A 14,534-nucleotide genomic window follows, 5' to 3' on the forward strand; every position below is an offset into this window, starting at 1 on the left:
ACCTTTCTGACTTTGAAACTTCAGTGCATGATTCGGAAAACTTCCATAGGACTCAATGGCACTCTGCAGCTCCAACTTGGCCAAAAGAAAGTCACGATACCCAAGCTTGAATGAATTCCGAAATGTTTGTAATCATTGCGAAAAATATGACTTTTGCATAAAAATTTATGCAAAACCCGAATAAGTCGCGTAATTGTACCGATATTTTCGTGGTCATTACAAAAAGTTCTAAACTTTACAACAATACAAATTTTTTTGCAATCGTGGTCATCGTGCTTCGATAAATGTGCCCCTATGGGGCTGATTCATCAAAGCATGAGTTCAAATCTCGAAATGGGTATAATTCAGATTAGATACAATAATTTCTCATGATCGGAAATGTCACGAAAATGCTTACGAAAAAATCGTATTAGTCACGATAATATTGTATCGGCGATCCGAAAGTGACTAAATTTTCATATCCGAATGATTGTAAATGGCTTTGATCCTTCTGTGCATGATTTTGGAAGCCTCTCATAGGACTCAATGGCACTCTGCAGCTCCAACCTGGCCCAAGGAAAGCCTCCCATAGGGCTCAATGGCACTCTGCAGCTCCAACCTGGCCTAAGGAAAGCCTCCCATAGGGCTCAATGGCACTCTGCAGCTCCAACCTGGCCCAAGGAAAGTCTCCCATAGGGCTCAATGGCACTCTGCAGCTCCAACCTGGCCCAAGGAAAGTCTCCCATAGGGCTCAATGGCACTCTGCAGCTCCAACCCGGCCCAAGGAAAGTCTCCCATAGGGCTCAATGGCACTCTGCAGCTCCAACCCGGCCCAAGGAAAGTCTCCCATAGGGCTCAATGGCACTCTGCAGCTCCAACCCGGCCCAAGGAAAGTCTCCCATAGGGCTTAATGGCACTCTGCAGCTCCAACCTGGCCCAAGGAAAGTCATGATACCGAAGCTTGAATGAATCCGAAACTTTCGTACTCGTTACGACAAATACGATTTTGTGGCACAAATTGTTGCAAAGTACGAAAAAGTCGCAAAAAATACGCGCAGTACAAAAACTATTCGGAAGCAATCGTACTTTGATAAATGTACCCGTGTGTGTTTCACATCATGTTACAGAAGCCCTAAAAAAAAAGTGTGTATGATGTGGAAAGTGTCCGTTCCTTGGTGACAGGCTGCCGTCAGTAATCAGACTACTATTTAGCAGGGCCCTCACCCCAGGGAATTTCCTGCACCAAGTAAAATAGAAACTCAACAAAGAATGGACATGAAAATACTGCAGTTACCACTTATTTTTTAACAATGGGTATTGGAAAGAGCTTTCTCTTATTAAACAAAAAATATTTAGCGGTTTAAAGTCCCTTTAATTTTAAATACACTGGTACCTAGGAAGAAGGGCCTATTTGTGTAAATGATTAAATGTAAAGGACTGCAATATAGCTACACCGCTTATTACAGCCAACGCTGCTATTTTAGCTTCTCCTTGCGACTCTTAGTCCCGTTTGTCCTGTCTCGGCTCCCGTACATATCACTGTGCGCTGGCTAGAATAGAGAATGCTGGGAAACCGGAAGTGTATTATGTCGTGCAGTGTGAGCGGTATTGTAAATAGAACACTGTGCGTTTAATCCAATAAGCGGGATTGTTCTTTATGTAATTTGATTTGGGTGGCGGTGACCAACAAGCGGTTGTTTATTCTAAGTCTTTACATTTTCCGATCTCCCCGAGAAGCTTTGGAGGGGGCAGCTTGGTATCATGAAGAGTAGCGTGGCCCAAGTCAAAGTAAGTTTTCTGCTTACATTTACCTTATGGTTACAGAGTGGCTTTATCCTGGACTTTCAGCTTGAGATCCTATAGCGAATGGAAAATTACAACTTGCAGTAACCTCTAACGCTGAGGATCAAGGGAGCTATAGTTCAGCAACTTATGTGGGGCACTCAGCCCAATGCCTTGAGGGTCATAACATTTGAGTTCGGGATATTTAGTCCAAACTATGCCGGAACTAAATTCCCAGAGGATCATTATCTTCCTTATGACAGGGAACTGGTTGACGTCTCTACAGTTAATAAAGGTGGAAAAATTGTATAAAAAAAAAGACAGAGGGGGGGGGGGTCAAAGCTCCATGTTTTTTTTCTGCCCACAGTGCCCCATGCCATTAATGTATTATTTACTTATATAGCACAGGCATTCCTCTGCGCTTGACATATAATGCAGTATTCACATTAGTCACTGCCCCAGAGAAGCTTACAATCTAAGGTCCCTATCAATTCATGCCTAATAATTTTATCGAGACCCCGTTAACCTGCTGTATGTTCTTGGAGTGTGGGAGGGAACCAAACTACCCATGCATAAACGGGGAAACATTTTATTTATTACCCAAGTAAGTCCCTTTACAGAGCACTTACTCCCCAGGGTTTCTTCTCTCTGCATAAATCTAGCGCTTGCAGAGCGGGTCCTGATGCAGGCAGTGCCTCCTGACACACCATACATTATGCCTCTGATTGACATTAAAGGAGAATGCAAGTCAAAATTTAAAAAGCATACTGCCCAGTAGTCCTATTGTTTAGTAAAAACGCCACACTTTTGGCTCACCTAATCAAATATTTACTTGGTTACACTTACTCATATTTTCTAGAACAGGCAGCCATCCCTATTTCCCCTTCCTTTCCCTCCTTGCATCATACTGCACATGTGTTTCATTCCCTCCCCCCCCCCGGCAGATCCACTTCTGATTGGCTGGTGGGCATGTGTAGCTCAGAACAGGAGACAGGATCAAGTTACACACATGCTCAGAGAATAGGAAGGCTGCCGCTGGCACCTACAGGAAGGGGAGAGAGATTTTAGTGATGTCACTATAGTCTTCACACTGCTGTAGGCTGCCGAATCCCAAAATACTGGCATCCCTAGTAAAGGCTAAATGACTCTGAAACCACAGAAAATCAACAATGTGTATCACTTTCATTGTATACTTCATCTTGGGAGTTAATTTAAGGGCCTTTAAGTCAGAGCAGGATGTTCTATGTGACTTGCCAGCTTTTGTTGAGTTACACCTGCCAGCAGCAGCAGCAGATTCTGGTTTCAAAAACTGCTGGGCCTTGTGTTAGAGATTATTTATTATGAGTTTGTTTACACAGGGAAGTTTGTCATACAACAGCAGCCTGCAGCTTTTACAAGAGGCACCAGGCAAGCACAGTATTCAAATGTAATACTAAGCAACGTTCCAATATACATTCATTAAAATGTGTCAGTGATGTTACTGTTTTTATGTAAATGTATTTGCTATTAAAATCAGTAACTGTTTGGCTGGTGCATCCTATTCACTCCTGGCTCTGACTCCCAAAACAATGTTGCAAGCCACCTGATTTACAGAACTGAAGGAGACCTGACAAATTGTTATAAGAGTCAGAAAACAGAAAGAGGTAAAAAACTTGCTTCTTGCTTCCTTTCCAAATAACGTTTTAATGATAAAACCCATGAAAATGATACATTTATGCTTCAATGTTGCCTGTTATTGCATTTTCTTAGTGCAAAAAATGATACTTTTTGGCTGGAGATAACTCTGGTCAGGTTATCTGCCATTTTCTGGAATAAAAATGGCAAATACATCGGTCACAAACAGATATATGTATTTAGAATCTTGACGTAATATAAAATATACAGGTATTGAAGAGCAGGGCCACTATTGGAGAGTGTAGGGATTCTGTAGATGAAGACCCGAGATAGAAAGAAGCAATCTATAGCTCACAAAAAGAGTAGAAGTTTATAACTAGTTGGCAGGCTTTGGGACAGACTAGTGGCTTGGCTGTGCATGTGAAGGGATTCTCTTCTACTCCCTGAGCAATAGACAGAAGGGCAGACACAAGTTATATGCACAGAGATACCCCTTGAATTTGGTGGTTGCAGCAGAACAACATCTGATGTACAGGTATGGGACCCTTTTATCCAGAATGCTCAGGATCTGGGGTTTTCTTGATAAAGGATATTTCTGTAATTTGGATCTCCATACCCTTAAAGGGGAAGTAAGCCTTTTATCTTAAAAGCCCCTAAAATGACTTTGTCTGTTGCAGACTCTGTATCACAAACAGCTCAACCTCAGCTCTCTCAGATACTTCCTAATCTTAGGTTGAGCTTCTTGTGATACAGAATCTGCATCGGACTGAGTGCAGAAAGAAAGGGATGTTATACTGGGGCTGTATAGAGTCTTATTTAGAGAGAGAGGGGGAAAAAAAAGGTTTACTTATTTTTTGTATGCTAATAATCATTTAAATGTTAAATAAACGCAATAGGATTGTTTTGCCTCCAATAAGGGGTAATTATATCTTAGGTGGAATCAAGTACAAAGTACTGTTTTATTATTACAGAGAAAAAGGGAATCATTTTTAAAAATTTAAATTATTTCATTAAAACCGGCCATTCCCCTAATTCAATGCTATCCGGATAATGGGTTTTTAAATTATGAATCCTATACCTGTATTGTTTTCCACATTTCATGACAAGTTTAAGTACAATGTATCAACAATGTACAATGTATCATTTCTGGCCTTCCTGCATTGGGACTGTTCATAGCTCTTGTTTATAAGGGACTAGTTTGTTGTGCTTGTATTTCGAATGTAATATTCTTTCTGAATTTTTCAGGGTGCTAATTATGACAAAGTAGATACTCGTAGCTCTTCTGAAAGAAGTTCCTCATCAGAGGACAGGTAAGAATGCAAAGTGCTTGTAACTACTTTTGCTACTCAATTTACAACTGAAATTGAACGTATGGTGTTGGTGAACTCAAATATTGTTTCTAAAATAAGCAGTAGGAACCTTTTTTAAATTATGAAGCAACTTGGGCCTCTAGTGTATTTGGATTTCATCATACATTAAATATCTTTTAAATTAAAAGTGCAAATTCTAAGCAAAAACATCCGTTTTACATATATGAACTAGAGCTGGGCGGTATGACCAAAAATTTATATCACGGTATTTTTCAAAATTATATCGGTGTCACGGTATTTGACGGTATTTTTTTTTCCATGCATGATTAGGCGTTAACCCCATTTCCTAATAAATTAGAGAATAATTACTGCAGTATTTAAAATCAGAGTCAGGCAAGCGAAGGATCGGCAACAGAAAGTCGTAAGGTAAATCAGGCAGGCTTAGTTTCCCAGGCAAGGCCGCAGACAACATGGCACAGGAGGAGGCGCTTGATAGCTTTAAATACCCCCCACGCATGCGCAGAACCGGCGCCGTCAGCGCGTCACGGACGTGCACGCTTTGACATGTACGTGCGCACGCACGCAAGGAGGCGCTCGAGACCAGGCCGCACGGGTGAGTACCCTGACACCCCGGTATTGCGGTATCTGAAAAATAAATATAGTTTTTAAAAAAAAACACCGGTATTCGGTATTAAACGGTATATCGCCCAGCCCTAATATGAACCAATGCAGACATGTATGGGATATTTACAAATGATAATCTTTTGACTCTACAGGGCCACAAAGCCTAAAACTCAGGGTCGTGCCTTAATCCTATTGGCACACATGGCGTATGACACACATCACATATGCAAAAAGACTCAGAGGAACATAATTATTGCCCCTTTTAACTGTAGTAATGCAGAAAATTATTTGTGCTTATTCAGCAAGTTGCCCATAAACTTGCATTCCTTTAAAGGATATTTGTCACCCACACATAAAAATCTATATTATAAAAGTACTTAATTAATCATGAAACACAAACTTTTTTTTTTTTTTTTAATTAAAACTTCCATACTTGGTATAAATGTATTTAAAAATTTGAGCTGTCAAATGTATATTGCCTGTTCTGCCTCTATGCCTCAGGCACACAAGCAGGGCAGCCAGATACTTTCTATTCAATACTTCCTTAATGTCTCTGCACATTCCTCCTATATATGTGGCGGTGCAGCAACCTGACATATATCCAGGTCAAGGATCCAGATTAGTGGGAAAGTAAAGGTGTGAGCATACCCCCAAAAATCAATGCCATGCAAGGAACTGATAAAGGCAGGTTTATACCCCCTCAAACATCATGGTATGTCACATTACACTTGTGAAGCAATTGGCCTCTGTACATATATTTTCTACCCTCTTTTGTTTTCAGTAGTCAAGAAAGGTCTCCTTCTCCACGGGACAGGGGATATACTAATCGCGCCAGGGGCTACTCTGATAGGGACCGATATGAAGATCGATCAAGGAATGGACGACATGACAGATCAGATGAATCAAGGCAAGTCTAGTTCAGTAGCAGCTTTTTAGAATCAGGCAGAGATTATCCTTAAAGGAGAAGGAAAGGCTAAGTCACTTGGGGCTGCAAAAATGTTAGGCACCCCCAAGTGACTTAGATCGCTTACCTTTTACCCCGGGCTGGTGCCCCTATACGGAGAGAACAGCACCAGCCCGGGGTAGCAGCGAGCGCTTCCTCCTTCCTATTCACTTGCGCGCGCATGCGCAGTAGAGTGAAAAGCCGAACTTAAACAAGAAAGTCGGCTTTTCACTCTACTGCGCATGCGCCGGCCAACGGATTTCGCCGGCAGAAGAAAAAGGAAGGAGGAAGCGCTTCCTACAGGTACCCTGGGCTGGTGCATTTTTCTCCTAACAGGGGCACCAGCCCGGGGTACAAGGTAAGCGATCTAAGTCACTTGGGGGTGCCTAACATTTTGGCACCCCCAAGTGACTTAGCCTTTCCTTCTCCTTTAATATAATGTTATTGTATTATGCACATTATTCAAGGTTTTACATATTTCTATTTCTATACAGGTTTATGCACATTATTACTCAATATTTTTTGTATATGCATTTATAATTGTTGCAGGCGTCGAGAAAGAGAGAGGTCCTCATCCCCTCAGGACAGAGGTTACAATGACCGTAGCAGAGGTTACTCTGACCGAGATCGATATGGCGATCGGTCTAGGAATGGGAGATACGATAGATCAGAGGATAACAGGCAAGACATTTACAGTTGTTACTTAACATGTTATTGCAGTACAATAAAAATGAAAGGAGATTTTGGGATTTTTAAATGGGATAAGTAATATGCTACTAAAGATATAGAGAGCATTCCAATAAGGGAATATTATTAGGTTCCAGGTGCAGAGCTAATTTATTTATATTTTTGCCCCAAACAGGGAAAACCAGACAAAATCATACAATTTATATATACCAATGCACACTGAATGAGCAGTTTTAGACAAAATACTATGTATAACCCTTTATAAAAAAAAAATATATATATATCGACAAAAAGGAATTACAGCAGGTTGAATTCTTCTTTGAATTCACTTAAATTTTTCTTACTAAAAACCAAACAAATCTTTTTCCCCTAAATGATTAGTGTGTAGTACATGTAATGATAGTTATATATTTGATTCTCTTTTTTTTAAGAGAGCGAGAGAGAAGGCGAAATGACCAAGACAGAGACACTGAAAGGAGATCCCCACCTGCAAGAAGGAGATCTCCACCTACAAGAAGAAGTGAAGAGCGTACAGAAGAGCAAAGCCAACCTGAACCTCCTGCTAAGAAAAAGAAAGAAGAATTAGATCCAATCCTCACTCGCACTGGTGGTGCTTACATCCCTCCTGCAAGGCTACGTATGATGCAAGAACAGATCACAGATAAGAGCAGGTATGTAGAACTGAGAACCAACACTGTATAAATGGTCCGGTACAGATTTGGAAAAGATGTTTTGTAATATGGTGCTTCCCTCTGCCTTAGCCCCACCCCCTTTATACATTGAATCAGGAAAACTATATTGTATATAATGGGTTTCTCAGTGAATGAAAGGTGGTTATCCCTGTGTATTATCCCTGTGCCAGGATAATAAAAATCTCCCAGGATGCTTGTAGTGTGTAGCTGTACTTTAGAATGACACTTATGAAAAGTTATCTATATTTGTCATGAAAATCTGCTTAAATTAGAAGGAAAGGTAAAAACTAAGTAAGCTTTATCAGAAAGTCTAAATACAGCCATAAGCACCCACAGAAACGCTGTACTGAGTTCTCTGTCAAAAGAAACAGGGTTTCTTGCCTCTTTGTTTTCCTGTGCCAGAGACACACAGCTCTCTCTTCTCTCCCCTCCCTCAAGAATGCTAAGAATCCCCCCCCCCCCCCTTAGGAATTTGTGATCTGAGCCAATCAGCAAGAAGGTTCCTCATAGTCTTACTAACTGCACATGTACACCTGTCTCGGTGCAGGAGCGTGGATTATGGGAACTTTCTTTACAGAGCTCAGTGGGTTTTTTTTTTCCTATGAGGCTTCTGATCATCTAATCACAGGATAAATGTGGGGAGACTTAAGGGCACTATTGAGACAACTGAAGGTATGCCTGCAGCTTGAGATAAACTCTTTATTAGCCTTTCCTTCTCCTTTAAGTAGTTTTTTTTATATTTGTGTGACAAGTTAATTTATGGCCATTACAGTTAAAGCAAAATATGTTTCTAGTAATTCTCCAAACTACTATTACGAATGCAACCTGCTCCAAAAATTTAGGACCCTGCAGCTTATGTTATCTGAAGACCAATTTTCTTGGCAGTTACAATTACTTAGTTACAATGCTGTATTTACTTTTTGTTGGATGATGTTTTAAACAGGTTGGGCTTTTACAGAGAGTTTGTAAACTGAACCTGGCACTGTGCAGCAGCTTCCTTATTTGCCTTACATTTAAAGTCCGGTTTAAAAAAAATATTTAGCATATGTAATATAAAGTCATGCAGTACAGTGCGTACATCATGATAGTGCTCTGTATTGTGATTCTTAGACCTTATTCTGAAGTGTGTGATTGTTTTCTTTTACAAATAGTTATAGTTCTGCTATAGAACTCTGGCATTAGCCTTATCTAAAACATATTAAGAAAGATTAGATTAACAGCAAAGTGTAGGTGCAGATATCTGAAATATGAAGATGCAGGATGCAGCAAAGGTAAGTGATTTATCTCCCCATTGACCCCTGCCCTAAAATCATTAAGAGGCAGATTTCTTAAAACTGTTTTTTCTTTTTGAGAATTCAAATACTCATTTCCACGAAAATCTGAAAAAGCACGTGCAGGATAAAGTAATAGAAAAGTCACAAATACATCTCATTTTTCCACTTGTTGCCTGATAACTTCACCTTTTTCAAATTGTCGCACAAAAACCAGATTCAAAAATCCAAAAACCTCTAACCCAAAGAGTGTTCTTACAGGGAAGGGACTACCACTGACTTCAATGTGATCACCACAAGTTTTATATGGCGTATTGTCTTTTATAATTGTTGCAGTTTTGTTGCAAAGTAAATCTTGAAAAAGACGCAACTTTTAGCACTAAAGAATCCGTATCAGAAAAAAAATATGACATTTTGATTAGATCTTTATTTTTTTGACAGTTTGGCCTTTCAGAGAATGAGCTGGGAAGCTTTAAAAAAGTCAATCAATGGTCTTGTTAACAAAGTGAACGTCTCCAATATTGGGAATATCATCCAAGAGTTGCTTCAAGAAAATATTGTTCGTGGAAGGTGAGTCTCTGCATTCTTTCGTTCCTGCAAATTCATTCTCTTGACCAGCTAAAAATTCTTACAATCTAAATGTAAAATTAGTTCAGCTTTTACTGAAGTTCTTGACAATAGCACAGAAGTGATCTTAAGGCCTAAATTAATATAGCTATGGATTTTTTTAACTTTTCAAGCTTGCTCATGTATACAGACCTGGAAGGAGAATTTCTGCTGAGTATCAAAACCGAAAGTGTATGTGTGGCATATTTATATACCAGCGTTCCTATTAGGGACAGCAAACTTTTTTTTTACTGGCTGTAAGGAAAGGATTCCTATAATATCTGCAGTAGATAAGATCAGTAAATGCTGGATATTCACTAACAGTAAATTCAAATTACTTGATCTGTAGTTCCAAAATTTTGGGGCTTTCCCACCAGTGGGACCCCATAGCAGGAGGGATTAGATTGAAGGACCATTATGATGAGATTTTTTGAGAATGGCAAGTTTGTCTCTTGGTTGCTTCCAGAAGCACTACTCTTACAAATGTATTGTTTCTTTCAGAGGTCTTATCTCTAGATCTGTGCTGCAAGCTCAAAGTGCCTCCCCTATCTTTACTCATGTCTATTCAGCGTTGGTTGCAATCATCAACTCAAAGTTTCCTAACATTGGAGAACTCATTTTAAAAAGACTGATCCTGAATTTCCGCAAGGGCTACAGGAGAAATGACAAGGTAGCTCAAGTGAATGTTTGTTTTTTTTTTTTTAAAAAAAATCCTAACAGTTTTGTTCTGATATTCCAACACTCTTATCCTAGCAACACTAAGGCCAGGGACACACCGGCAATAACAACTGTGGCTCACTTATGGGGCTTGTTCAAATAACTACCAAAGCCACATCATTAAAACTACATTGAAGGGATACTGTCATGATTTTTATAGCATACTTTTTATTTCTAATTCATACATAGAAAATAATTCACTCTGCCATTTACAATTTTATTTTATTTTTTGATTCAACATTTTATTGAGTTTACAAATAAAAATAACAGGGTTGATGGCTGAGTTGTAGTTCTTTTGCAGTAATAGTTTCAAGTTTGTCTAGACTTTCAGTTGTATATCATTTTTTATATACATATATATGGGCCCCATAGTTTTCCATATTTGTCCGGGTATCTCCTGTTTTTATAGGTAATTTCTCTGTGAGGGAGTGTTTGGTTTACAAGGGCCCTCCAACCGTTTAGGGTTGGGGTTGTGTAGATAACCATTTACTTGTTATGTGTTTGTGGGACAAATAAAGGAATTTGGCTATTGCTGTTCTCAGGCACAATGCACTGAGATGCTGCCTACACACCAATATTACTAAAAAAATAAATTTGTTGGTTCAAAAATAAAATTGTACAAGGTTATGGGATCCCCAGTTCCACTGGACCCAAAAATATGCCTACTGGCTATTATCGAACACCTCTATCCCAATTTATATATATATATATATATATATATATTGGGATAGAGGTGTTCGATAATAGCCAGTAGGCATATTTTTGGGTCCAGTGGAACTGGGGATCCCATAACCTTGTACAATTTTATTTTTGAACCAACAAATTTATTTTTTTAGTAATATTGGTGTGTAGGCAGCATCTCAGTGCATTGTGCCTGAGTTTGAGCTTTCAGAAGGAGCCAGTGGTACACATTAGCTTTCAGGTAACCTATTGATTCTCCTACTCCCGTGTAACTGGGAGTAACTACTATTGAGTGCTATTCTGTTATCTACTGGGAGCTGCTATCTCGCTACCTTCCCATTGTTTTGCTGATCAGCTGCTGGGAGGGGGGTGATATCACTCCAACTTGCAGCGCAGCAGTAAACTGTGACTGAAGTTTATCAGAGCACAGGTTACTTGGCTGTGGTACCTTAGGAAATGAAGAATATGGCAAGCCCCATGTGAAATTTCAAAATGAAATATAACTAAATCTGCTTTGTGTTTTTGAAAAACTGATGGGTTCTGCAGGAGAAGCTCTATTAACTGATGCGTTTTGAAAAAAACTTGTTTTCCCGTGACAGTATTCTTTTAAGGCAGTGCTGTCCAACTTCTGTTGTACCGAGGGCCGGAATTTTTCCGACGTACGTGGTGGAGGGCCGATAATGGAAGCCAGTTTTGACCCCTCCCCTTTTTGAAACCGCACCCACTTGAAACCACACCCGTGTTATCACATGACCATACCCATATTAATGGTTGTAGTACAGCAAAAACCTGCCATACTCTGCCTGCCCTACCCTGCCTGTGTGTGCCATACTCTGCCTTCACTACCCTGCCTGTGTGTGCCATACTCTGCCTGCCCTACCCTGTCTGTGTGTGCCATACTCTGCCTTCCCTACCCTGCCTGTGTGTGCCATACTCTGCCTTCCCTACCCTGCCTGTGTGCCATACTTTCACTGTGTGTGCCATACTTTCACTGTGTGTGCCATTCTTGGCTGGTTTGTGCCATACTCTGCCTGCCCTACCCTGCCTGTGTGTGCCATACTCTGCCTTCCCTACCCTGCCTGCGTGTGCCATACTTTCACTGTGTTTGCCATTTTTGGCTGATTTGTGCCATACTTGGCCTGTGTGTGCCATACTCTGCTTGCCCTATGATGCCTGTGTGTATGGCACACACAGGCATCCTACAGTGACACAATGCTGGCACTGCTCCTACAGTCTGTACAATAACTATATATTAAAAAACTTTTTAATTGCAGTACCACCTCAGTATATGTTCTTTTTGTAGTGTGCAGGGATTATTTGTGGGTTTCTACTGCTCCTGAGGTGTGAACAGGGGAACAATGGGGGTGATTACAGCCTGAGCCTGAGGTGTGAACACTGCAGGGGGTGAACAATGCAGAGATTAAAAGATGTGAACAACACAGGGGATTACATATTTAAACAATACAGGGGGATTACAGCCTGAATCTGAGGTGAGAACCATGCAGGGGGGCAGTTAATCACAGTACTGATACCACTTAGAGCTTACAAAGCCATCAAAGCAGCCAGACAGGTGGGGGGCCACACAGAGGGGGGTCGCGGGCCGCCAGTTGGACAGCACTGTTTTAAGGCATAAATGGGGCAGCTAGGGCCCCTGTAACCCCCCCCTCCCTCTAATAAAGGTATATAATAACATGACCCTCCTCTTGCTCACATGCACAGTTGGTTTAAATGCCTTCTGCATTTCTTTTTTTAGGTGTACTTTCATGCACTTTTAGAAATATTTATGCAACGTTTATATCGCTGTTAGACGGTCCCAGAAGGCAAAAAAGGATGTCAGATGATGTATTATCCAAATAACACCATGGAGTTATTACACCACAAATATACCCTTTTAGAGACCAATAAAAATTCTGCATGATTGGAAATTTTGTCATCGGTGTAGGGTCAGCCTAATGCACACTGTCGTTTGTGCTTTTATCCATTTTATGCTTGTTTTTCTATTGATTTTTTTACAACTTTGTATGACTTTGTTTGATAGTTAAATAGACATGCATCCTGCACATTCAGTGGCCAGGAGGACAGATTTCAGAATCTATGCTTGTAGTTTCTTTATAGAAAAAAGACTTTGAAATAGTGTGAACTTACCATGGTGCAATTTTTATGCAAATTATAGCTTGCAATGGGGAATATAACAACATTTCTTAAATCAGTTAAGTCCTAATCAGCGCTGCTTTAAATAATTAGCATTGCATAAGTTGTTAGTGAGTCATCAGCAAATGATAATCATCTCTGCAGGTTCTGTCAGTAGTGTATTAATGAAAAATTATCCGTATGCTTTATCAGTGCATAGCTGCTATTGTAGTGTCTGTATGTAGCTTATTGTAAGATTTACGCCTTCATTTTGCTGTATTTTTTTTTTTTTTTCTGTAGCAACTTTGCTTGACCGCTTCAAAGTTTGTTGCCCATCTTATCAACCAAAACGTGGTAAGTTTTCAATGTGATTATTTGCTATGAGCAACATAGCCGGTAATGTTGTACTCCACTTTTTACATGATAAATATACCCCTTAGTAACATCCCTGTAATCAGATGAGTTAAAGTAGAGATGAAAAACTCTATACGAACAATCCCCTCTCTGCACCTATGTTGTAATTGTTTAGTCTCACTGGTAAGCAGAAGACCATTATGCAGGGGTGGGAAGTACCGTTGCATTCCTTATCTGATAAACTATTGTACAGTAATCATGTGGGAAGCTTATACCATGTGTTTGCCCTGTTTTGCTCAAGAAATAACAAAAAAAACATTACTTAAAGGAACAGTAACAACAAAAAATGAAAGTGTATAAAAATAATTATGATATTATGTACTGTTGCCCTGTGCTGGTACAGCTGGTGTGTTTGCCTCAGAAAGACTACTATAGTTTATATAAATAAAGCTGCTGTGTAGCCATGGGGGCAGCCATTCAAAGGCGAAAAGGCACAGGCACATAGCAGATAACAGATAAAACACTATTGTATTCTACAGAACTTATCTGTTATCTGCTATGTAACCTGTGCCTTTTCTCCTTTTTTCCAGGTTGAATGGCTGTCCCCGTGGCTACACAGCAGCTTATTTATATAAATTATAGTACTGTTACTTTAGCAAATACACAACTTTACCTGTGCAGGGTAACAGTACATTATATTTTAAATATTTTAATACACTTTCATTTTTGGTGTTACTGTTCCTTTAACAGCAATAGGCAAAACATATATTCAGCACAAGTAATGTTCATTAAACTCATTTTGATCAATGGCATGTTGTGCCTTTAAAGGGGTTTTTCACCTTTATATTAGGTTTGGATATGTAGAGCAGTATCCCCCAGCCAGTGGCTGGTGAGCAACATGTTGCTCCAAGTGACCATAAATTAGGAGCCAATTTTTAATTCTCAGACAGTTTTACTCCAAGCAGAGCCTTCTGTAGGTCAGCAGTCTATATGGGGCTACCAAATAGCCAATCACAGCCCAATTTGGCATCCCCAAAGAACCTTTTTCATGCTTGTGTGGCTCGCCAACACTTTTTACATCTGGGTGTGGCCCACAAGTAAAAAAAAAAAGTTGTGGATCCCTGTAGAGAGTGCTGTTGTGAAA

At 39.9% G+C, this 14,534-nt stretch overlaps 1 protein-coding gene across 2 annotated transcripts in view; it reads left to right on the plus strand.

The window, feature by feature from the left end:
• Positions 1–1,519: 1,519 nt before the first annotated feature.
• The window catches only part of cwc22 (CWC22 homolog, spliceosome-associated protein), a 53,068-nt gene continuing 40,053 nt past the window's right edge, over positions 1,520–14,534 (plus strand). Inside the window, exons 1-8 of one of the 2 annotated variants that reach the window (XM_002932034.5) lie at positions 1,520–1,767; positions 4,621–4,685; positions 6,091–6,216; positions 6,802–6,933; positions 7,371–7,610; positions 9,344–9,472; positions 10,010–10,178; positions 13,337–13,390. In XM_002932034.5, the coding sequence (XP_002932080.3) occupies positions 1,741–1,767; positions 4,621–4,685; positions 6,091–6,216; positions 6,802–6,933; positions 7,371–7,610; positions 9,344–9,472; positions 10,010–10,178; positions 13,337–13,390 (942 nt within the window). In that variant the 5' untranslated portion in view covers positions 1,520–1,740. The remainder of the gene's footprint in view (positions 1,768–4,620; positions 4,686–6,090; positions 6,217–6,801; positions 6,934–7,370; positions 7,611–9,343; positions 9,473–10,009; positions 10,179–13,336; positions 13,391–14,534) is intronic. The other variant, XM_004917743.4, reaches the window with a different exon arrangement.

This window comes from Xenopus tropicalis, chromosome 9, assembly GCF_000004195.4.
Source record: "Xenopus tropicalis strain Nigerian chromosome 9, UCB_Xtro_10.0, whole genome shotgun sequence".
In the NCBI taxonomy this organism is placed as follows: Eukaryota; Metazoa; Chordata; class Amphibia; order Anura; family Pipidae; genus Xenopus; species Xenopus tropicalis.